General features: G+C 37.3%; 1 protein-coding gene, 1 long non-coding RNA gene and 1 pseudogene across 7 annotated transcripts; 2 read left to right on the top strand and 1 right to left on the bottom strand.

The window, feature by feature from the left end:
• Positions 1-3,754: 3,754 nt before the first annotated feature.
• Positions 3,755-5,920, top strand: LOC148740937 (uncharacterized; annotated as a pseudogene).
• A 1,055-nt stretch (positions 5,921-6,975) lies between these two features.
• LOC148740935 (fibroblast growth factor receptor 3-like) lies at positions 6,976-22,496 on the bottom strand. Of its 5 annotated transcripts, none has more exons than XM_088754410.1 (16): positions 22,351-22,479; positions 17,616-17,682; positions 17,047-17,207; positions 15,887-16,210; positions 13,514-13,603; positions 13,006-13,302; positions 12,515-12,666; positions 11,633-12,092; positions 11,264-11,371; positions 10,704-10,885; positions 10,359-10,481; positions 9,882-9,952; positions 9,345-9,385; positions 8,852-8,951; positions 8,357-8,456; positions 6,976-7,956 (listed from the first exon to the last, which is right to left on the bottom strand). In XM_088754410.1, the coding sequence occupies exons 3-16, from the start codon at positions 17,165-17,167 to the stop codon at positions 7,912-7,914; spliced, it is 2,214 nt and encodes a 737-aa protein (XP_088610536.1). In that variant the 5' UTR covers positions 17,168-17,207; positions 17,616-17,682; positions 22,351-22,479; the 3' UTR covers positions 6,976-7,911. The 5 variants fall into 5 exon arrangements, with proteins under 5 accessions (XP_088610536.1, XP_088610525.1, XP_088610528.1 ...); XM_088754399.1 differs by lacking the exon at positions 22,351-22,479 and adding an exon at positions 17,938-18,008; XM_088754402.1 differs by lacking the exon at positions 17,616-17,682 and having other exon boundaries at positions 22,351-22,496.
• LOC148740936 (uncharacterized) lies at positions 18,159-19,192 on the top strand. Of its 2 annotated transcripts, none has more exons than XR_015999256.1 (2): positions 18,159-18,298; positions 18,843-19,192. It is a non-coding gene; the product is annotated as an uncharacterized LOC148740936 (long non-coding RNA). The 2 variants fall into 2 exon arrangements; XR_015999255.1 differs by lacking the exon at positions 18,159-18,298 and adding an exon at positions 18,379-18,649.
• Positions 22,497-23,583: the final 1,087 nt, after the last annotated feature.

Here is a 23,583-nt window from a genome sequence, read left to right as displayed (position 1 = left end):
TAGCAATGGGTTTATTGGTAAATGGAAAAGTGTCAACAAAGGTACCACCCAAGGAAGTGTCAGTGGGCCGCACTTGTACAATGTCTTTCTCAGTGATTTAGAAATACACTTGGACAATAAGAGCGTGCTGGTAAAATATGAAGATGATACAACCATTATCTCGCCTGTGATAAGTGATAATGACAATTCTATCGCACTGATTAATCAGTTTTCCCAGTGGTCTAGAAGTAATGATATGAGCAGTAATCCATCTAAGTGCAAGGAAATCATTTTCCGCAAGAAAGGTTGTACAATTAGAGTTTCCTATTGTGTCTGGAATACCACAGACTAAAGAGCTTACTATTTTAGGGGTAACATTTAAAGAAGATAGTAGGTTTTATAACACATATTCGGGAAAAACTAATCAAAGCAAACAAGTGCCTGTTCATTTTAAGATCTTTAAGGAAAGAAGGGTACAATCAGGCCGAAGTAGACCATCTGTTTCTAAATCTGGTTCTACCAAATATATTATACGGGCTGCCCGTATTTGGCGCTGTAAATTCCGAATTAAAAACAATCCAATGTTTCTTAGATCGATGTTATAAGCGCAAGTATACATCCGACCACATTAATGTCTATGAATTGTTAGATCAACAAGACACACGTATCTTCAAGAATGTTTTTAATAATACAATACACCCTTTAAGAGCTATAATGCTAAAAAAGAAATCAACCAAGTACAATCTGAGGAAAGAGACAAGTCACCATCCTAATATAAACACTGATAGGTTCAAAAACACGTTTGTCAACCGGTTAATTTTTAAACATAATCTAGTCTTATTCTTATTTTGACTTTCTCTGTAATTTATATATATAGTTTATTTTAATGTTGTAACATAGGATATGTGATTATTTATCTTATGCCTTAATAAAGATTTCAATCCATTCCTTCAAATCTTGACGTCGGGGTACCACAAGGTTCCATCTTAGGACCACTTTTGTTTTCCATCTATATGAATGATCTGCCCCTCTTGTTAAAGAACACTGAAGTCGACATTCATGCCGATGACACAGCGATCTGGTCGAGCGGTGCTAACTGTACAGATATTAAAAATACTTTGAATGATAGTCAAAGGCCAACAGTTGGTTTAAACTGAACCGAATGATACCAAACACAAAGAACACCAAACACCTGCTAATTGGTTCTGTACAAAAGCTAAACCATAGTAATGAGACCACAATGGAAATTCATATCGATGCCATCAGGCTGGGAGAGGCAGCGGGACAGAAGTTGTCTGGAGTCGTCATTGACCAAAATCTTTCGTGGAACTTACATCTTGACTATTTCATTAAAAAATTTAGCTCTAGAATTTGTCTTATGAAAAGAACTAAAGTTTATTTAACCTTGGCTTGCAAAAAAACTATATATTATTCCCTCATTAAGCCAATTCTAGAGTATTGTTGCACGGTCTGGGGTAATTCTACCATTGGGAATCTTCAAAGAGTTTTAATACTACAGAAACGATGTGCTAGGCTAATTTTGGACGACGATACTCATGAAAACTCTGTCAAGCTTTTTAACAAACTAGATTGGCTGCATATAGACGATATTATACGTATTAGGAAGCTTTATAAAGCTTCAAAAAGTTTAAAAAAGGGCAAAAAAATTCATATTAAAGACTGAGGATAATTATGAGGCTCGTCTAAAGAAGTTAAAGTTGATGTCATTAGAAAATAGTAGATTTTTAGCTGACGTTACATTTTTATACAAAGCCCTCAACGGAATTATTGACATTAATATTGACTCTTATGTTGACTTTTGCTCGGATGCTGACCATTATTCATTAAGGAAATAGGAGAATTATCTTTAATGAAGAAATACGTAGGAACAAATCCTCTCAAATATAGTTTTTTTTTTCCAGGATAATTGATTCCTGGAATCTTTTTCCCTTTGATACTCGTAGAGCAGCAAGTGTAAATAGTTTAAAGGTAGGTGTTAAGAAGTATTTAGTGGATAATATATCTAATTAATATATTCTGTGGAATGTTTATAATAATTATTTCCAGTTTAAAACATGTGTAATATATTTTTAGCCTATTTAACCTCGGTGAACTGTTTTCATTTGGGGTCCTGGACTCCTTTACGGATTATCCATAAGGCGTTTCTTTTCTTTTCGCTTGTACTTTACAACTTTGTTTTAACTGAGCCATTAAATTGTAATAAATAAATAAATAAATAAAATAAATAAAAAACATTTCCCCGCTTATTTTAATAAATACATTGAAAATATATGCAATACTCATAATTATAACACGAGATCAGCTTCCAATAACAATATAACAAGACCAGCTTGTAAAAGGATCTCTGGCCTCAGAACGTTTCACTCAAACGCTTGTCGTTTGTGGAACACTCTTGATCCAAAACTTAGGTCACTCTCTCATACAAATTTTAAAAAATACTTATTTAAACTCCACCGTAATAAGAATTCCTTTATTGATCATTTTAAGATTTGTAAAACCTTCTAGTTTTATTAGTAGTTAATTAATTAATATCGTTTTTTTTAGTTGCTCGTTATATATTTTTAGTTGGTAGATTATTGTGATAGTTAATTAATGTGATCGATACGTTTTATTACTTTTAATTGTGGGAGGGCCGTTATGAAAGCTACTGGGTGACCAGTAATCAATGAGCTTTACCCTCGTTAAGCTACAATATGTTCAAAATTTTGCCGCCCGCATTATTTTCAATGTAAAGAAGTACGATTATATTTCTTCCACGTTAAGGAATCTACACTGGCTACCGGTAAAATCAATCCTGTACTATCGTGACGCTACCTTATCATTCAAACGAAAAATGGGCCTAGCGCCTGAATATTTGACATCCGAGCTTGTAACAAGAGGCAGCGTATCTGGGCGTATAACGAGGAACTTTCAACAACTCAACATTCCCCTTTTTAAAACTACAACAGGTCAGAGGACCTTTTATTATAGAAGTGTAGCCATCTGGAGTAAACTTAACTCAAGATTGAAACTATGTGAAAAACCAGCTTCTTTTAAGAGAGCTTTGAAAAGGCATCTCCTAAATGATTTCTTATTTAAATAACCATTCTATTCTAAAAGTTATAAGTAACTTATATTGTATTTGACAATGAAAAACTGCGATAAAATATTATAAAGCATGACACGACGTTTCGACGTTTCCAGAACGTCATTATCAAGTAAACTAAAATAATAAAATCGAGCATTTACTTGATAATGACGTTCTGGAAACGTCGAAACGTCGTGTCATGCTTTATAATATTTTATCGCAGTTTTTCATTGTCAAATGTTTTACCAAATCTTTACTTATTATATTGTATTTAACGTGTTATTAGTTAGTTTTGTATGTATAGTATCAAGTATGTAAATTATGTAATTGTTCTGTAAAGCCCCTGACGGGGATGTGTTCAATAAAATGTATGTATGTTAAATAAAGTTTTCTTCTTCTTTTTCTTCTTCTTCTTCTTCTTCTTCTTCTTCTTCTTCTTCTTCTTCTTCTTCTTCTTCTTCTTCATCATCTTCTTCTTCTTCTTCTTCTTCTTCTTTTTCTTCTTCTTCTTCCTCTTTTTCTTCTACTTCTTTTTCTTCTTTTTCTTCTTCTTCTTCTTCTTCTTCTTCTTCTTTTTCTTCTTCTTCTTCCTCTTTTTCTTCTTCTACTTCTTTTTCTTCTTTTTCTTCTTCTTCTTCTTCTTCTTCTTCTTCTTCTTCTTCTTTTTCTTCTTCTTCTTCTTCTACGATGTACCACCCCCTGGCACTTAAATATTACACTCTGGTGTTTCAGAGGTTCAGCGCTGTGTCAAACCAAGTGTTCATTCCAGGGCGAGAATGATATCTTATCAGTATGTTTTCCGTTGAAAAACACCATTTTTAGTTGGAGGTGCGATGGCCTAAACTCAGCTCGCCGGAGTCTGAGTCGAGAGGTCTGGTGCAAGTCCTGACCGGATCACTGTGTAGTGTCCTTGTGTACAACAGTTTAACTGTCATAGCGCCTCTCTCCACCCACGAGTAGAGATGGTAACCAGGAAACTGTCAGGGAACCTGACGAAATACTGGAGAAGGAGGGGGAGGGGATGAGGGTTGCTTGAGTTAGACTGCCATCCCTTTCAGGGGAAACTGCATCACTCTTAGTCGCATTACGATGAGGAGATCTGGACATGCTTCAACAGAAGGAAAGAGTCCTCAGCAGTATTGATCACTACAATATTTTGTAGTCTCGTGATTTACTTTTCCTATGCGGGATTAAGCTCCCGGCACCGGAAAACTCCTAATACCCTAAAAGAACCGATTATCTTGAGGAACTTCACAAATGTTTTTCTTGTTTTGGTTTTAACTTCAAATCATCCCTGAAAGCATATTCAATGTTGTTGCTGTTCTCATTTCAGCGACTTCAGATGGCACGCAAGCCTCAAAAGACAATCGATTTGGAGGAAATTGTAAACGAAACAAAATAAAACTACGGATATCTGTGTGTACAAGCAGCAGAGGTAAAAACCTGTAGTTAGTGAGACGTATGGCAGAATCAGATAGATCAGTCGACAATTCCAGAACTTGCTTTTACCGCTAATTCACCAACTTTGTATGGTGTCCATCGCAGCAGCCACACGTTACTAAGATTGTTTTTTTTCCCTTCTTTAGATCCCCTCTGCAACCGAAAACCTACAACCACCACAACGAAAGCTCCAACAACTTTACCTACTGCAACTTTACAATCTACCATCTCATATATGACTAGCAGCTCCACTTCCACTTTTCAAACTACTAATTCGACTACAACAAATGCGCTTACTGAGGAAATAACTTGTCAACAAGAACAACAAGCACCATTGAATCTTCCACAAGAAGGAACATGTGGCAAACAAAAGCTGCTGAAGAGCCAGTTATGACTACAGACTAAGATGTAGTTGGTCTTGCAGTGACTGCTGAACTGAGCAACCCGATCAAACCAGGAAAAAGACGTGATCTTCGAAGCTTTATTCAGACCGTTGCCTTTGAACAGTCACCTCCATAAAATTGATATACTCTGTTAAGTTCAAAAGGTTTTAAGTTTTTCATTAATAAGCTCGACCCAACTAGAGGCGTATATACTTTCTCTTTATTGGATTTCCACACCTATTCCGCATGTAAATTCGTTTAAATGTAACAAAAAGAAAATGTCATTCCTTTCACACAGTGCTTCCACATGGTTTTTAATTGTGAAAAACAGGCGTTGGTGAACGCGCTTTAGGGCCTTAGCGATGATTTGCGGCTCAACCATAGACTGATTTTTTACTGATCATGAGGCTTCGATTAAGTGACCAACTTTACATATGAAGTGCGCATTGCTTAGTCTTACCCATGTTATATTTTTTCAGTTTCAGAGCTCAATTGGACAATCATGATTCCTTTAATGGCCTGCCCTCTGCTGTCAATCATGGTGAACATTATCTTCTTTTGCCGACCAAGGAAACGAAAAGAGGGACATGATCTCGACCAGAAAAATGCGAAAATTATTGAAACTAATTCAGTAAAACACATGGAGAAAAACAGAAGAGAACCATGGGTGGAGAGAACTTGGTTACTATCCAGACGGTCAGTAGACGTCACGGGCGTGTGAGATGTTTTGTTGAAGAATTTAAAAGGAGAAGGGAAATCAGCTATTCAGCTGTAACTGGTGAGGATGTGATCAGCTGTTGTCCAGTTTAAAGATGACAACCAAGACGGGTTGAGTCTTCAGCCAATCACTGTGTGGCAACTGTCAGGCTGTAAAAAAGGCCAAAAACGAAACTGCTGTTAACGTTGTGTTCACTTCTTCAGTTTAGTAATTCTGTTCGTCGGTATTTGGCTTTAACGTCGGTTACATTCTTGTGTGGGCGTTCCTACCTAACTAGAAAAAGGTTCGATGAGATATCTTGGTGGAGTTTTTCATTTGTCTTTTGTTTTTCATTTTTCATTTGTCTTTTTCATTTGTTTTTCACGTTGCTTTCGAATGCCTCCTTTACATAGCTCTCTTGTGTCCTTTGTGATAGCTTTGTTGCCAGTCTCTAGAATCCTCGGTAATAAGGCTTGAATAACAGCTTTTAACACTAACACTTCTTGGAGTATTTCGATAACCATCAACCTATACCGTTAAATCTTGGCCCGAAATTTTAGTTTCTAGCCTCTTAAAGATATTTTGGACTCGGTAAAGCGCCTCGGCAACTTTCAGCGATGGCTTTGTTTGAAGAAAGGTTGTCTTACTAAGATAAAAGATCAAATTTCATCGTATTTGGACACCAAAGAAAATCGTTGATGGGTTCAGTTTCAGGAAATTTAACGTATGGTGTATTTGATCAAAATTCAACAAAAATTAAAAAAAAAAATTGAGAAGTCGCAAACGGTAGTGTAATTCACGAACAAAACAGTTTCCCTATTTTATCAAAAACCGGACAGAAAACATCAACACGAAACATTTATGTGTATTTTGTTTGTCGCAACAATGGCCGGCTCTCGTGTAGTGATTATTGATTGTCGAGGTGCAGCTTTTGTTGCGTAGTAATGAGGTTGAGCAAGCCTTTCCCAGAAGACATGTTAATGATCTGACTAATTAGCTTCTGACTTGGCCCTCATTATAAACGCTTCGGTGCGTGTCTCCTCGTCCGCGGCAAAGTATAGGGCCCTGGGCAAGGTGAGCCGCCGAAAAGTTTGCTGAGGTCTCGCGCTGATGATTAGTGCCAGACCCTCGGCAAACGTCTTCCTGCAGCGCTAATCACGAGGGCCTGGCACCCAGGCTATTGAATAATGAATTGCCTGAGTTCTAGTGTCAGTTATTACGTTTATCTTCTCGTTTTGTGGGTCGTTTTATTATTTTTATACACATATGATAAATATATAAGACAGACATTCTCTAATTATGATGGCGTAAATTGTTTGTATTTAATGAAGAATATTTTAAAGAGAGGCGCTTGAATAACATATAAGTAAACTTAAGCACTTGCCAACTGCAAATAAAGTCGAGTTTTATTGTCATTCTGGCTGTGATATGATCAACTGGTTTTTCTTTTCTTTTCTTTTCCTTTTTTTTTATGCCTTAGTTTTATTTACGTTTTGATACAATTATCATTACTTGGGAAAGTTGTTGAGAGTGATATATAAGTTACGATGTTATATGCTGAAATTTATTTCTCTCTTCTGTCGAGTGTCACACACTTCTCTCGTCGGTGGTTGTGTTTTCTCTCTTCTGGCTCCCTGTAGCTCTGATTTGAAGTTAAGGTAACAGGTTTCATTTGCAAGTCATGTTCTTTCAAAAGTTCCGTATTTTATTTAATCAACAAATAAAGAAGCATTGACTGTGCTCTCTTCTGTTGTAACGCACGCAGTAAGCGGCGTGAGCTTGAAAGAAGTGTAATTTTCCTGCGAGCGAAGAAAATTATTAAGGAGGAGCTTCTTACAATCTAGGATAGATGCGTGCTTAGATGGGTGCACCGTGTATTCTTTACTGCGATTTACATTACCTATTGAGAAGAAAACGCGCCGAACCTTCTCTTACAAGAAAACAAATTGAATCAAAATGTTTTGAGCGTGGTCGACACCTAGGTCAAATACTTTAGGTCTTAAACAACAAACATATGAAATACATATATATGAACTGCGGTTATGAAACGAATATGTGCACGATCCTTCGCAGTAAAGCACTATTTAAGCAATAGTGAAAATCAGACCTGCTCTAGTATCGCAGAGGTCAGTGGTTCGAATCCCGTACAGGCCTGAATTTTTTTCAGGTCTGATTCTCACTATTGCTTTAATAGTGCTTTACTGCGAAGGATCGTGCACATATACTTTAGGTCTTATTCATGTATGCACTTATTTGAGATATCACGCTTTTCTTCCTATGACTAATCAAATAAAATGAGGGTTTTCTTTAGCATCAGGGCGTCATCAAGCCTCTCCATTGTTTTCCTCTGTGATATTTGTATATGTCCTCTGAAATAAATCATTGGAATAAAGATTCAACCATTGATAATTCCCAAAGAGATAAGGAAAGAAACAATGGTCTTATATGAATTGAACAAAAGTAATGAATGACGTTAGGAACAAGAACAAGAATGAACGGACAGTCATACAGATGTCGACAGATGGACAGACAGACAAGGAAGCGGATGGATGACTATGGTTACGAATGGATAAATGTATTCATGGCAGGGGTTGAAAATAAAAGGTTTACCAGAGGGACTGATAGGGTGACAGAGGAGTCCATAAAAGGGTGTAGTGAATCATCGATCAAAAAAAAAAATGAAGAAGGAAGAAGAGGACAGATAAGGTTTTAAGAAAGGCTGTACTGAAGAGAAGAAATGGAAATCTTGTAAATACAACCATTAATTACCTTCACTTCTCGCAAAAAAATCTTCAGCTGTTGGGCGATCTGTGAAAAGGCTGGTCTCATCATAGGATTTTCTTTCCAACAAGAACTCATCAGCTCATATCTAAAATTTCAATGCAGTATTAGTTAACGTTCTCTTGAAGCTGACACTATCAGCATCTGGATTGACCGTATCGAACGTGAAAAGAGGTGCAAAGGAGGATTTTGAACTCATGACAATGAGCATTGGAAAGATCACTGATTTTCCGAGTGTGACATTTGATTTGATATGCAAATCGTTTTTTTAAATCATGACGACTCATTCCATGCATCGTTTCGATTTTCAACGAGAAAAAGTGTGTGTCAGTGGATCTTGCAAGACTTTCCTCGAAGAGTGGAACGCTTTTCAATTATTTCTAAAATATGGCAAGTTAACTTTCCATTATTTGAAGCCTTCTGCAAAATTATCAATCATTCAACTCATTTTCTATCGGCATTCTACAAGACTTTGAAGCTTACAAATCTTCCGAGCATTGGTCGGGACGAGGCATCCGGTATCCTGTAGCCAGTCGACTTACCAAAGCAATTGGTGATGAGATTTCAGGGTATGGCAACTCACCTGTTTGGTAGAAAGAAGATCATCGTGATTTAAATAATTCAGTTCTAGAGACAAGGAGCGAATAGAATGAGTATTTCAGCAGTAACTTTTAGGAAAAATTGGGACTCGTAAAGACTTATATTGCTCATTTACGAATAAAATTAAGCGCAGCTCGGAGACAAAAAAAAATGTGGGACGAATAAAATGTCTAGTAGCCGAATGGCAGGCCCCTGATCCTCTCTAATTTCGACTGACTGGTAATACGCATTTTTCTGAATGAAGATGCTTGTTTCTATATAGTTAGCTTAACAGAGGAGCCTTCCTAACTTTAGGCTCTTTATGGATTGGAATCTCATGACGAGAACATGATTTCTATTTCATAGGGTGTCGCACATAATTTCACACGACACTTACCGTAAGTGGCAATTTCCCATAAGACAATACCAAATGACCACCTGCAAATATGCATCAATGCTTTAATAACTTTAATGAGTTAGGAAAAGAGGCTGGTGACCTTCTGGTAAGGAAGATTAGCACTGATTTCATTAAAGATCCACAAGTCTAGTCGTATTCTTTGAGTGTTTAATGAATATTTGCATCGCTTAAGACTTCGCTGTGTCTTTCCGGTCGGATCTCGGCTCTGATGTAAATTTCAAACAACTAATATATGAGCATAAAGTTGTCCATTTGAAAGAAGAAATTACTCAAGTCATGCTAAGTTTTCATGGCATGTCCATAAATGCAAATAGGTAAATATACACTAGGCATGTAGATGGAGACGAGCAAACAACTTAAAATGAAGCCCTAATGTAACCATGGTAATGCTCTAGGGAAAATAGCAGAGCGGCAGGCAAATGACGTTTATAGAAATCCTTTGTACTAAGCAATTACCTCCGCCTCTGAGTAAATAGACAGCTACCTGACAGTATTAAAATACAAAATGAAACTTACACATCACTCATGGATGTAAAATGCAGATCTCGCAGAGATTCTAAAGACGACCATCTCCACGGAACCTTGCCCTGTTGAAAAGACAGATTAATGTGAGCAAGGTCCTATTTCTGGTAGAGTCAATGCCCTCTGAGACTCGGAAGAGGCTGACTCATTAAACAGAAGGATGCATTGAGTACGTGTATGCGATTCCTTTTTCAACGTTAAGATATATAACATTTTCTAATTATTGTTGATCACCAGCAAAATCCAAAGGCGTAGTTATCTTGGCCGTTACATCGTTATCATCATTGTTGTTGTCATTATTATCAGTACAAACAGTTACCATAATTAATTAAGTAAACGTAATACACAGTTCCTTGGGAGGGAATAAACTCAGTGTGTTCGATTATACTATGGAAGAGCATTAATTAAAATACATTTCAGTTTGTTGATTTTTTTGTTTAGTCGTTGAAACTGATTGCAAAGCGTACTTACGTTGGAGGTTATGGTGTATATACCAGCGTCGGATATGTCCCTGGCCAATCCAAAGTCTCCAACTTTAGCCACCAAGTTGGCATCAACTAAAATATTCCTCGCTGCTAGATCGCGATGAACGAACTGTAAAAGAAGACAATTTATAAATCTTTAGCTTAGCAGAAACTCACAAATGACTGAGCGGTGGCTTATACCAAAGTGCAAAAGATCCTCAATGTGTCATTCAAAACCTCCAACTGCCAGCATTATATTTAGAGCTGTTTATAATCACTTGAGAGCGGTAATCTAACGTGGAAGATAAACAAAGTTACCTCAACATTTCTACACACTGTCAACGGGTCTTACCTTTCTCTCCTCTAAGTGCTGCATTCCCGCGGCGATCTGAAATGCAATTGTAACCAGCTGCCGGTCATTAAGCTTACAGCAGACGTTCTGATAATTGTTGTTGTCCCCTGAAGCCGTCTTGGCCTTTAAAAGATTTTCCAGACTGCCACCATGAATCAGTTCAGTGACCACAAGAACATTTTCTAGAGAAAGAAGAGCAAACACCGGCAGAAAAGTTAACACGAGAAAGTAATTGGACATTATTTGCCTCTGGAGTTGATCAAAAGGTGATTTCGTCGGTAAAAATAAGTCAAGTTGGTGCCAAAAAACCAAGAAACAAACTCCATATGAATCTCCCAGCACAGCCTAGCATCAGCTAGCATCAGATGGTTTCCGATCAAGAAGCACAGACGTTTGGCATAACTCGTATTAAGTCTATTAATTTTCCTTTAATCATAACATCAGCATATGCACAGTTCGAACTGATCTTACACACGGATAAAACGTTACCTTATTGGGCCGTTAATTGCTAAGTCAAGATGCCTATTTCTATGAAGTTACATCGTCGAAAACTGACTTACCTCCCTCTATCCGCGTACCAATCAAAGTAACAATATTGGGATGTTTCCCAGCATGCTTCAAGGTCCTTATCTCATTAAGCAGGGTTTTTTTGGCAATGGCACTAGAGTCTACGGTGGCATAGAGAAAAAAGCAATGGGACTTCTTAAATTGCTTGACTGTGGTAAAAAGAATGATGAATGGACTGAAAAGTAGCGAGGCTGGAGAGAGCGCTCAGAAGAGACAGAAGCAGACTTTATGGGTGTTTCTGGCAAAGGGAAAAATGACGAAAAAGCAGGATGGTGCATAGCTTCCAGAAAGAAAAATCAATTCAGCGGTATACCACTACACTTAGGAATTAACAATTTGACATTTTGACGTCGGGTACGCACCTTTCAGCTTTTTAACAGCTACATCTGTCATGTTTCCGTCTTTCCCACCATAGCGACCTTTGTAGACAATTCCAAATTCGCCTTCTCCGAGTATTTCATCGAATACTTCAAGATTTTCCAAGTTTTCGTATCCTTCTTCGGTCTCTTGAGACGTTATCTTTCGCTGTTCGTCGACACCCAGTTCAACACATTGATCAGCTGTCAAAATGTCAGCACCAACAATCTTCTCATCCGAATCTAATCTCTCTTGACCTCTTTCTTTTATGTCTTGTATCGTATCATCCTGCTCGCTTCCGTCTGGAAGCCCTCTTTGCCCTACTCCGTCCCCTACTAACAGGTTCCTTTCCTCGGGGTTTTTGATGGTTTGGGTATTAGGCGACCAGTCGTTTTCAAGGTCCTGTATCCCGTTTAGCAAGTGCTTGTCTTTTTCTAAATACGCCATTGTCGCACGTTTTCTGCCCTGTCATTTAATTAAAGGCAAAAGGCAATTATGATATAGATCTTTCGTTACGATGACCCTAAAATTTGAAAATTTGAAGGTATGTGAGTAAGAAATAAACCGAGTCCTTTTTCGAATTGAGCTGCACCATAAACTCAGTAAAAATGGGGCGAGCAAGCCCCCGAATCCTTCTGCATAAGTTATAAGAAGGAATGTTAGGATTAACCAGCTATGAACCAGTTTCCACTGAGGCTACGTTCTGTCGTTTGTCATCGATCATTGTTATTTTGTAAGGCGAGATACAGAGTCTAGAAAAACTTTGGAAATTTTAATTATTGTTATTATTCACTATTATTATTATTATTATTATTATTGTTATTATTATCGAACTCTTTTTGTTTCATTATGATATGGACGGGGATGTCGCGTAACGTATTATTTACCTTTTTATCACGATTTCTACGCCGAATCCACACAAACCCAATGACCACACAAATAAGTGCAGCTACCAAAGCGCATGGTACAGCGATTGTAGTAGTTTGAGATGCTGAATTTTCTGGCTTTCCATTCTTGGAGGCTGGAGGAATAAGTGCTGCTGTGGATGAAGTATGAAAAAAATACAAATTCCCCTCGAGTCTATGGTCTTAGATTTTAAGCACGGAAATAAGAACAGTACTGATAATAACAACAACAAAAATAATGTAACAATGATAATAATGGTAAAGTGGTAACGGCATAGTGTAATAAGTCAGAATTATGAATTGAAAAAGACTGAAAAAGAAGACGAAGACAAAGCAGAAGAATAGGGAAAAAATGCAGAGGATATAGAGGCATTTTAATTCTAAACCTTTGAGATTTTGGTCCAAAAGGCAATTCCTTGAATTAACCGTCGTTGAGATCTATATTTTTGCCTCTTGTTCCAAAACTATCTCACCTTTACTTAAAACAACTACTCCTGATTGACTTTTCCCAACGCTGTTATTGGCAATGCACTGATATTTGCCATAATCTTCCATCTCTACTCCCATTACGAAAAGCTGGCTGCGACTTCTTCGGTTGTCTTGAATAACACTTGCTCTGGAGTTGGACCGTAAAGGATATGAAGCATCGTCCTTTATCCAATGGATCGTTGGCCTCGGGAAGCCCCTAGCAGTGCAGCTAAAGGTAGCATTGGAACCGATCGAGACACTTTTGTTCTCTGGACCTTTAATAATCTCAGGTTTTTGGGGCACTGCAAGATAACAACGAAGCATTAGTTAGTAATAGTAATACTCTAATGATAAAAATTAAGATGAAAAAGAAAAAGACGAAGAAGCAGAAAAAATAAGATGAAATAGGATTTTAAAATCCGAGGCCCTCGCGATTTTTCTCTAGTGTTCAAGTCCTTGCATTAACCGTCTTTAAGATCCTTACTTTTTTTCTTTTATCAAAAAATAACTGACCTTTCTTTAAGAAAGCCACTCCTGGTTGGCTTTTTCCAAAGCTATTATTTGCAATGCACTGATATTTTCCATAATCTTCCATATTTACTCCTGTTATGAAAAGTAAATAAGTTATGGCTCTCTAGTGCTTCGGAAAACGGTACGCGAGAAATAACGATAATTTTGAGCTTGTGCCTTTGTTTAGAATTTCGTAAGATTAAATACCCGAGTTAACGATCTTTCAAAATATGTAAAGTTTACTTTGGGGAAATGAATGTGGGATTTTTAAGAATTTGTTGAAAATCGTCAACGAAACACCTTAAATCACGCCATGTTGTGTATGCGTGACCATTAACAAAAACAATATTGTTTTTGTTTTAGAAATCATTGGCAACTCAAAAAGCGTAATAAACTGATATATATATTTTTATTGTCGCGCGTAATATACTGACGCCAACTTGGATGTGATATTCTCGAATTTTCCAAGGTCTTCATTTTACCGTTTGTTTAATTTCATTCGTGAGGTTTATCATGAACAGAAAAGCCCGCCGCTACAGCTACGATCAACACCGGTTTAGTTTTTAACGAATTCTTCGTAGCTCACAATTCACATTTGTACTCTTTATACTGTAAATACAAATCTTTCTTAAAATTCTGAAGGAAGCCATAAAAGAGCTGACAATAAAGCCAACTAGTTCAAGCATGTGTTCCCATGCAGTTTACCGGGAACCGTTTTGAGACTTTACGCCTTGCTTGCAAAGCAACACAAAACTATCAGGCTGAGCAAGAGCTCGTGACAGTAATTGGTACATAGGGTGGATAAGGTATTCTCAGTAGCCAAGAGTGGTTCTTTTTGCCATATGTCTCTCTTCTTTTGTTTTTGGCGATCCTTGTTGCGAAGTTTTCAATCAAATCAGTTCAAAACAGGAAAGAGGTCTCGATGGTTTTCAATTGACTGAACTACCCTACGTTATTTGCACAGCGCGACAATAAAATATGCTAAATTTGCGAACAAGAGCTATACTCCCGACAGAGCAAAAACCTCCATCATTTCTCCAAGAGGAGGAACACGAAAAGTATGTTTTTTCTTAAATTTTGAATTTTTATTTAGTACAAGTGAGAAAGAAACATACACTAATGAGGTTAATTTAATTACATAAAATTGAGGGGAACAAGGAAGATAAATTATTGGTAAAATAGTTTATTAGCGATGTAAAGAGAAATCTGCTACCCCAAAGTAACGCATTATAGAGAGAGACCGTATACTTCCTCTCTCTCTCTCCCCCCACCCCCACCACTCCATAAACAAATTCAACTGTCAGGGAAGCTCGTTTGGCCTCTATGCAAATCTGTCAGACACGATAGATGATAAGAAGGAACGATGGCACAAAACTCTGAACATAAGTTTTGAATAGTCGGCTTGATCAGTGTTTTAATCAATTTTGTCCCAAAGAACACCAACACGTCGTATCAAGCACACAAGGAACACAAATTGCAAAGTTTAGACGTTTTCAGGAGCAGCCGTTTTCATCGAGCCGCGACAGAAAGAGACGGTACAGATGTCAAACTTACGGAGACCGCCGAATGGAGAAAACGGCAAAACAGAAAAACTCTGGACTCATATGAACAGCTAAGAATATAAAATTCGAGTTAGGGTTATTATATTTACCTTGCTATATGCATCGGAGTCGTGTCAATTTTTATTATATCAATTTCTTGATGGTCACATGTACCCAACAGGATTGCGTGATTTTATGGCTTTCTTCACGATTAATTTTCAAAAAAATTATTAAAAAAATATCCAAATTCATTTCCCCAAGCTAAACTTTGCACATTCTGAAAGATCATCAACTCTAGTATAATCATACGCAATCTTAGCAAATTCTGAGGAAAGGCACATGCTCAAAATGATCGTTGTTTTTCACCTACCGTTTTAAGCAACACGGGAGAGTCGTAAGCTTTAGACTTCTCTTGAATACTGGAATTAATCTAATCTTTATGAAATCACGGTGTTTAGACTATGACAAGTTGTACAACAACTTGGAACTATGACAGCTTTTACTAACGCAGTTTTTTTGATACGCAATTCGAGTGAATCGTCACCTATTTTAAACCTGTTCGGTGTCGCGAAAGTGATCTCAGGACTCAAAACGAAACGTTTTCGTTTTTCGAAAGCAAATAATTTTTTTCATGGAAAAAACTGCACAGCATTTGTATACTTTCAAAAGGCTACCTGTATGCAAAAGAACAGCGAGAATCGTATTAAAGAGGACTACACTTTATGGGGAATTTCATGACGAGAAGGCTGAGGAAGTGCAGGAACGCGACAACCACCTTCGCCTTATAGATCGCAGGATGTCTTATATTATGTAGAGGTATGATAAGGCTGCTCACCTATCGTTTTTGATCTCCTTCTGCAGTGTCTTGTGTAACTATTTCCAGCTTGGCATGTGTAGCTGCCAAATTTGTCAACTGTCAAATTTTTAAGCAACAATGGGCAGCTTAATTTAGGTTTATGAGCATGTACGTTTGAGGGCTGTTTGCATTTAGCTCCAACGCGTCTACCCTGTGGATCGTACCACTCGATATATTGGACCCATCTATCCAGATATACTGAGTCTGTCTTTCTGGGCTGTGCTGTACAAGTCAGGGTTATACTGGCACCAATGGGTAAGCAGCTGTTTCCTGAACTTGAAGAGATGCTGACATCGGGTCTAACTGTGTTAGAAAGATTGATGATAAATAATACTAAAAAAACCATAATACATTTTTCTCTCCCTCTAGCCTATCTAACGAAGATAATAATTATAAATAAATCTATCTTATAGACATGTCTGTGTATACTATACACACGTATTCTACTATAATAATTAGATACACGCCCATTGTCAAAAACGTCTCAATTTAAAAACATGCATTAAGAAAATGTACCTTTTCTTTTGTCATCAAAAAGGTGATGCGCGATGCTTGTTTATTTCACATTAAAGGAACAATACCTTTTTTGTTATTTAGGTAGCAGCTATTTTACTTTCCTTTTTAAAATTACCCCTATAATTTGTGGAAGCAAAAACGGGTCTTTTGTTACTTTCTCGACTTGACGAGATGTCCACAACGGGTCCTGCTGGGCTAGAGAAATTGATAATAAATGATAATAATAGAAAGATTAATAATACGCAATCTTTTTCTAGCCGATCTAGCGATGCGAAAGATAAATCTATCTTATGATGTAAAGTGAGTGCAGTTCATATACTCTAGATCCCGTTTTAATTAAGCTTTTTATTGTTTATTTCTAATTTGAATTCTCCACCTGAAGAAGGCCGAAGCCCGAAACGTTGTATACAAACGCTGAATCATTTGTCTTTATCTTCTTCCTTTCTTCTCTATACATGCGAAACATTTTGAAGAAGATACCAGCATCCTCCGCGTCCTCTTTTTTAGAGCTGTTTGTATGGTAGCCATTTTACACTTCCTGTACACATACATACTCATACATATACATACAAGAAAAGCATTCGCATCTACTTGTTCTTTGACAAGGACGTTTAACTACTTACTTTTTATACTGGGATCGCACGTTTCAGCTCTGACAAATGGAAGATTCCACAAAGCGCCGGTAACAGTCAATAGTACAAAACACATCAAAGCTCCTTGAAGCCAAAAGTAACCCATCAGCATGACATGTAGACAAATTTGTTACGTGGAAGTTTGGAATGACCTGTAGATGGGATTGTTTATTTAAAATAAGTTATTTTCTTAGAAGAAGGTAGTATACTAAGGCAATAGGTCGAACCAGGGTATTACTAAGCTATTGTATCTAAATTTACCCGTTCAGGCAGTTGTGAAAGGAAAAAGGGAAAAGGGGGTCACAAATTTGGCGATTTTGCGCAAAATTCCCGCTAAAAGGTATATAATTTTATTAAAATTTTCTCTTTCATTTATCCCGAAACGTTTGTATCCTACCGAATACATGTGGTTATAGTTTCGTCTGTCGATTACTCAGTAACTTATTTGCTTGAGCCTTTGTTTTGCCCCTTTATCGAAATCGCTAACAGTAACAAACAAAATCTAAAGTGAACAGAGACGAGGTTGTTCGCAAACCTACTAAAAACTTTTGATAACTTACTTTTTCGGTGGCAAGCAAATGCAACGAACTTAAAAAAAAAAACAGTGAATTTTTATGTTGTAATGACCTGCAGTAAGAAAGCAAAGTTATTTCAAACAGTGCTTATCATAAAGAAAAGGGATTGTTTGGCTTGACAAGAACTTTGTATCGAGCGAGTGAACTCTTCATGTCCGTGTAAAACTACTTTTATGGGATCGTAAACTTGAATAAGCTAGGTAGCCTACCAACGGACACGATGTACTCTTACAATAAATTAAAATAACGTATAATCCCACTAGTATTAATTAGAAATGATCAAAATTTCTTGTAGTTTAACATTTACACATCTGATCTCTGCTAATCCTTCCGTCAAGGGATATAAATCCTTCGCAACATTTTACAGTGACATCACCATCCGCCTCCTCTCGATTCGAATAATAGGGACCTTAAGAAACCCCGACGGCGACGGCAACGAGGAAGTGGAAAAACAAGAGATCTAATTGGCAGAACAATAGCTCAGCACGTGCGTTTTGAAACTTTGTACATTTCTTAGCCGTCCTATGCAAAACAACAACGTAAAATCGCCAAAATTTGCGTCGTCTGCGAACCGAAACCGCGACGGCAGACTATTTTAATTTCCATTTAGAACTCAACGGCTACTTTATACGTCATGCTGAAGTTGAACTGTGGCGCTGTATGAGACAGTAAGCTCCTGCAGCCATTCATGAAATTTTAACTAAGAGTAGAAATTAATTTTTTAATCCAAGTCTTCCTTGAAGTCGCCGTCGTGCTTTCTTAAGGTAACTAATAGGGACCTTAAGCAAACCACGACGACGACGGCAACGAGGACGTGGCAAAACAAAAGATCTCGTGGGCAGAACAATAGCTCAGCACTTGTGTTTTAAAGCTTTGTACATTTCTTTGCCGTCCTTTGCAAAACAACAACCTCAAATTAGCAAAATTTGCGTCGTCTGCGAACGGAAACCGCGACGACAAATGATTGTAATTTCCATTTGGAACACAACGCTGCCACCATACGTTATGCTGAAATTGAGGTATGGCGCTGTAAGAGATAGTAAACACCTGCAGCCATTTTCGAAATTCTAATTAAAAGTAGAAATTCATTTTTAATCGACGTCTTCCTTTGTGTCGCCGTCCTGAATGCTGAAGATTCCTATTTCTTATATTTAGCAGATGCTTATGATAAACGAACTCGGTTATATTTTTCTTTTATTTTTTCCGCCTCAGAAGGACTTTATCTAAAGGAAGAGACAGTTAGGTTGGGTTAATCGACTCATGGAAAAAATGTCACTTCACTGGCGAAGATGTACCTGCTAATGGAGAGATATCCAGCCGCTAAACTGACTCTGAAAGTGGTCGCTTGTATACGAAGTCCCTTTTTCGAAGATGAAATTGAAAGTTAATGCGTTCGATTGTCGTCGAGATGCAACCAATAGTCCATTGTGAGAGGACGGTAATGATTCGTTTGACGATAAAGTAGTGTTCAACTGAACGTTCCTGGTAATCATATCTTATATCTAGATATTTAATTGATGGCATTTATATTTTTAAATATATATTATACTATAGGGTCCTCATGGTTTTCTTTTTGTATATATATATTTATATATACATATTGTATATATATATTTATATATACATATTGTATATATATATTTATATATACATACATATTTACGTATATCAGTAATTGTAAGCTAGACGTGACTCAGCCTATGGCTGCTATGATTTTAGTCAATAAACTACCTATCTACCTATCTATCTATCTATCTATCTATCTATCTATCTATCTCTCCATAGGAAATGCAAAGTTTGGTAAAGTTTAGACATTTTCTACGTTTTAGTTTTATTAAGTATGGTCGCATTGTTCCTAAGCAGCGCTTTATTAAAAGTTTCAGCTAAGACCCCGAATTTGGCTATCGGCGTTTGTCTAAAATCAAATTTATTTCTTGCAAAATATGGTATGGTAAAATGTATTTCAAAGTAAATTTTAATAGCGTCGTCCGAGGACATCATGCGTACAAGTCAGTTTAGCATGACACGCGCGATGAGGCAAAGGAAAATGATGTAAACGCAATCGGAGTATACTTGATAAACAAACAATTGGAAGAAAAAAAAAAAGCCGTGTGGAACATGGGCTAGGAGAACTTTCAACCTTGCTGAAAAACTTCCTGAACGCAAACTCCGAAAATAAATTGTTAACACAAGGAACTGGAGAGAGGAAGAGTGACTCCCTAGTTAAGCACTCCGCTTTCACAAAGAAAATTAACTGCGCATTGGGAGAATGTTAGAGGGAAGCACAGTGAAAGAGCACGGAAGTATACTAACTTCAAAATGAAAAACATTGTCATCGAAAAGGGCAAATTTCCAAAGCTTGAATAAGCTAAAGAACCGTATATTGTTCTCGTGTTTCTTACCATATTTCACTGCATTACCGCAGTAGGGCAAGACTAGAACGGAACATATGCGATCCATGCGAGTAGTCCAACGATTAAATCGCACTCATTCCACCCCAGGGGAGGACACCATCACACAGTAATCTCGTGCGTGGGAAATTAACGTCTCCTACCCCTAACCCTGTAGGAGACGGGACCTCCATTTATTCGTCCCTATCCGAGAAGACTTAGAATATCTAACCGTTACTTAATGTTATAGAAAGGTAGCATATTCTTCTCAATTATTTTAGGACCTTGAGTGTTGGTCCGGCCGGGGCTTGAACCCTCGACCTCCCGCACAAAAGTCCAGCGCTCTATCCATTGAGCTAACCGGAAGGCGGTTTTGATTATATACCTTTGAGCTTCCAATGCGATGATCTTAAACATTTTTACCTTTTTGAGACTATAATTCGAATAGATAAACGCCACATCATGATGCAGCGTTTGTTAATATTTCATCTTTAAAATGCAGTTATTTCAGGGCGGAATATATTCGGGATTTGTGATTATTCGAATAAATACGGTATTTATACAAAATTTTTCTTCTTCTTTCAGCTTTTATCGAAACATTCAACGAAAGAAAGCGCCAAATATGAGGTCCAGATAGGAATAGATAAAATCAAGATTATGCAAGTGGGTGATTCCAGTTGCTCCGTCTGAGTTTTGACTTCTCTCTTACGCTGCAGTTGTCAAGGCTTCAGTCACCTTTAGGGACTGAGCAGTTTTGTCCTCAATGACTATCGAACCAGAAATAACTGCCAAGCTCAAAAGCCGGTACTGGTTAGATATTTTTGGCAAGCTTCAGAATTTCAAATTAACGTAGAATTAATTATATCGCGATCAGATTCACTTGAAACCTCTATCTGACCAGTTTTAGTTTAAAATTCACCGAGAGACAAAAGTCACGATCATATATAGTTTAAATGTCTTCCGCTTTCTTTGACACCTTCACGAAATTTATGCATTATAGAAGGAGTTCGAGGAAGATTCACTGCATGTATATTCATGAATTTGGAGGCGAATGAATATTGAACTCGTTCAAAGAGCTTTACTATACAGGATTTAGCCCTTATCATGTATAAATGCGAGACAAAACGTATAAATGTTTGTTAAATCAAGAATACCCGCCAGTCATTGAAACTCGCAGATTCCACTGTCAATAAATTGAGATTAAAACGACGGCGGTTAACTTCGAGGGTTTATGAGTTTGTTATTCTAAAAGCGAAATGTTGACGTCACCAGTTTTTATCCACCATATGCGTTCTTCCCGCGAGACTAAACAGTCATTGTTCTATATTTTCCAAATATTTTATCGATAGAAAGAAAAGCCAATTTGTTTCTTGGAAATAGGCCACTGGCTTACCTCATTTACCCCTCTGATCTCTTTTCTTTTTCGGTATGTGAATGACGGCAACTAAAAATGACATTTCGAATTCGGTCTGACAACATGTCAGACTTCAGTCAGTATTTGCATTACTAAAATAAGATCTGTCGTTAAAATATGTATTATTCCTCCTCGAGATAAATTATTGTGAAAAAGGTCCTGTCTTAACTTTTGGGGTTAATTATTAGTCACTGGACTAAAATTTATCCCAATGAAAGCGATCAAATGTACACTAATGTTGAGCCAGAGGCCGGAAGAACAGAATAGGTGCATCATATTTAAGTTCGTGCTCAAATTCACACTCCTGGCGGACTTCGCTTGACATAACTGGTAATGAGATCGATCTTCCAGTTTACGAATGGAGTAATTTGGGAACCTTAAATTTGAATTAACACGTTTTGTATCATGTGTATATTTCATACAACTATTTTACATTAGCTCGCAATAAAGGTATACAAATCCATGGATTGCCTCAAACTTCAGCCCCATTTTAGACTTGTTTATTGTAGATTAAAGAAATGATTACGAATGAACAGCCAAAATTCAAACCTTCTGAATTTACGTCTTAATGTTCAAGTAAAAAAATAGCCACTAACACTTGTCACAAAAATTCATACAAGAGACGATCTCACCAGTTGTCTCAAAACAATTGCACAATTACGCATCACATATCAATATCAAATCCTAACACTGTAAGGTACTGCATCAAACGATTTTGTTTAATAAATTTCTCCCCCAAATCCTTTTGAAAATTGACCTTATTGCCTTCGATGTTCACAAAACCACGATCGAAATAAGCTTTGGTCTTATTTTTTATTTTCCTTTATTTATTTAAATGTTACTTCATTTGGCTGAAAAAGGTGCAAAAGAAATCGTCTTTTGAAAACGAAATTGTGTAAAAAATGTATAAACTTACCTTAAGATTTAACGGTAAGACTTGTTAGCGTACCATTCATTTGAAGGTAGTGGAATTAACCAGTGGTTGTCATACAAAACGAGGTCCGAAAGAAAATATTAATCATGCGCACTTTACTGAGTCAAAAATAAACCGTGATACGGAACCACATTTTTTATTGATAGAAAATGAATCAGCATGCAGATGTTGTAGGAGGAAAATGACAGTTGGAGAGCTCCTGGTAAGCGAACAGTTTAACAAGATCAAAGATTATGTTCGCAATGCCTATTTCTCATCAAACTGTAAAATGCTACTATCGTCCTATTTGTAAATTAGTGTCTGGTGGACATAGAAAAGAGACGGGAAGATGCGCGTGTGCGCCAAGGAACGATTTGTGCGGGGGAAAGCTCTCTGCGCGTAGGATGATCGTAAACAACAAGGCCAGCTGTGTTTCTCTCAATATCTTATTCAATATCTAAGATAAAAAAAAACAATCCTTTTTTACTTGTTATCGAATTCATAGCCCACTCACGCTCCTTTCTCTGTCGCCTTTGTGATAGACGAGTCCTCTAGAATTTACGAGATTGAGCTTTTTTTGGTTTAAAGTCGATACCTGTCACGCATTCCTTAAAGCCAAGAGAAAACACAGAATTTGATAGAAAAACAGGTTTTAACCGATGTTAGGATATTTTCGTGAGCGGCCATTACAGCCAAGTAAACCATTACTCAATTGTTATGTGATCATCTGCATTCATGCAATATGAGTGCAGATGGTTGAGGATTACTTCACCGCTAATTAGCACGCACGCTTGGCTATTTTATGTGGCCTTATTTGATGTAAGTTCCGTACGATTTCATTATTATCCGCGAAAATCACTTGGTGAAAATCACTTGAAGAAAATCACTCGGCGATATCCCTCTGGCTCCGCTCCTTACGAACTGATCATAATCTTCGTGATTTAATTTAAACATATTTTATTTCGTTTCAAATTCCATAGTTGAGGCGCTACACACAACTTCTGAGTCCCTTCCCCTTTCCGTAATATACAACTGCATCTTTGCTTTCATTTGATGTAAGTTTCACACGAGATTGTTGTCAGTAGAATGAAACTGACAACAATCATTCACTTGACTCTGATGATGACTTCCGCACAGGTTGTCGAAACGTCAGTCACTACCACCGACAACAGTCCTTCTCAGGACTACACTCACCCGGACGATCAGACTACACCTTCAAAATGTATATTTGCATTT

The sequence above is a fragment of the Stylophora pistillata genome, chromosome 1, assembly GCF_964205215.1.
Source record: "Stylophora pistillata chromosome 1, jaStyPist1.2, whole genome shotgun sequence".
NCBI lineage: Eukaryota > Metazoa > Cnidaria > Anthozoa > Scleractinia > Pocilloporidae > Stylophora > Stylophora pistillata.
The sequence above is the reverse complement of the archived record's forward strand: the minus strand, read 5'-3'. Positions and strand labels throughout refer to the sequence as shown.

What these genes read in the sequence shown, in the direction of transcription:
- LOC148740935 (XM_088754402.1), bottom strand. Translation starts at nt 17,167, where the DNA reads ATGCTGATGGGTTACTTTTGGCTTCAAGGAGCTTTGATGTGTTTTGTA. An exon ending in AAGGAGATCAAAAACGATAG is followed by an intron (nt 13,604 to 15,886) that starts GTGAGCAGCCTT and finishes TTTTCATAACAG; the next exon opens with GAGTAAATATGGAAGATTAT. An exon ending in AGCACTTAGAGGAGAGAAAG is followed by an intron (nt 10,482 to 10,703) that starts GTAAGACCCGTT and finishes CTTCTTTTACAG; the next exon opens with TTCGTTCATCGCGATCTAGC.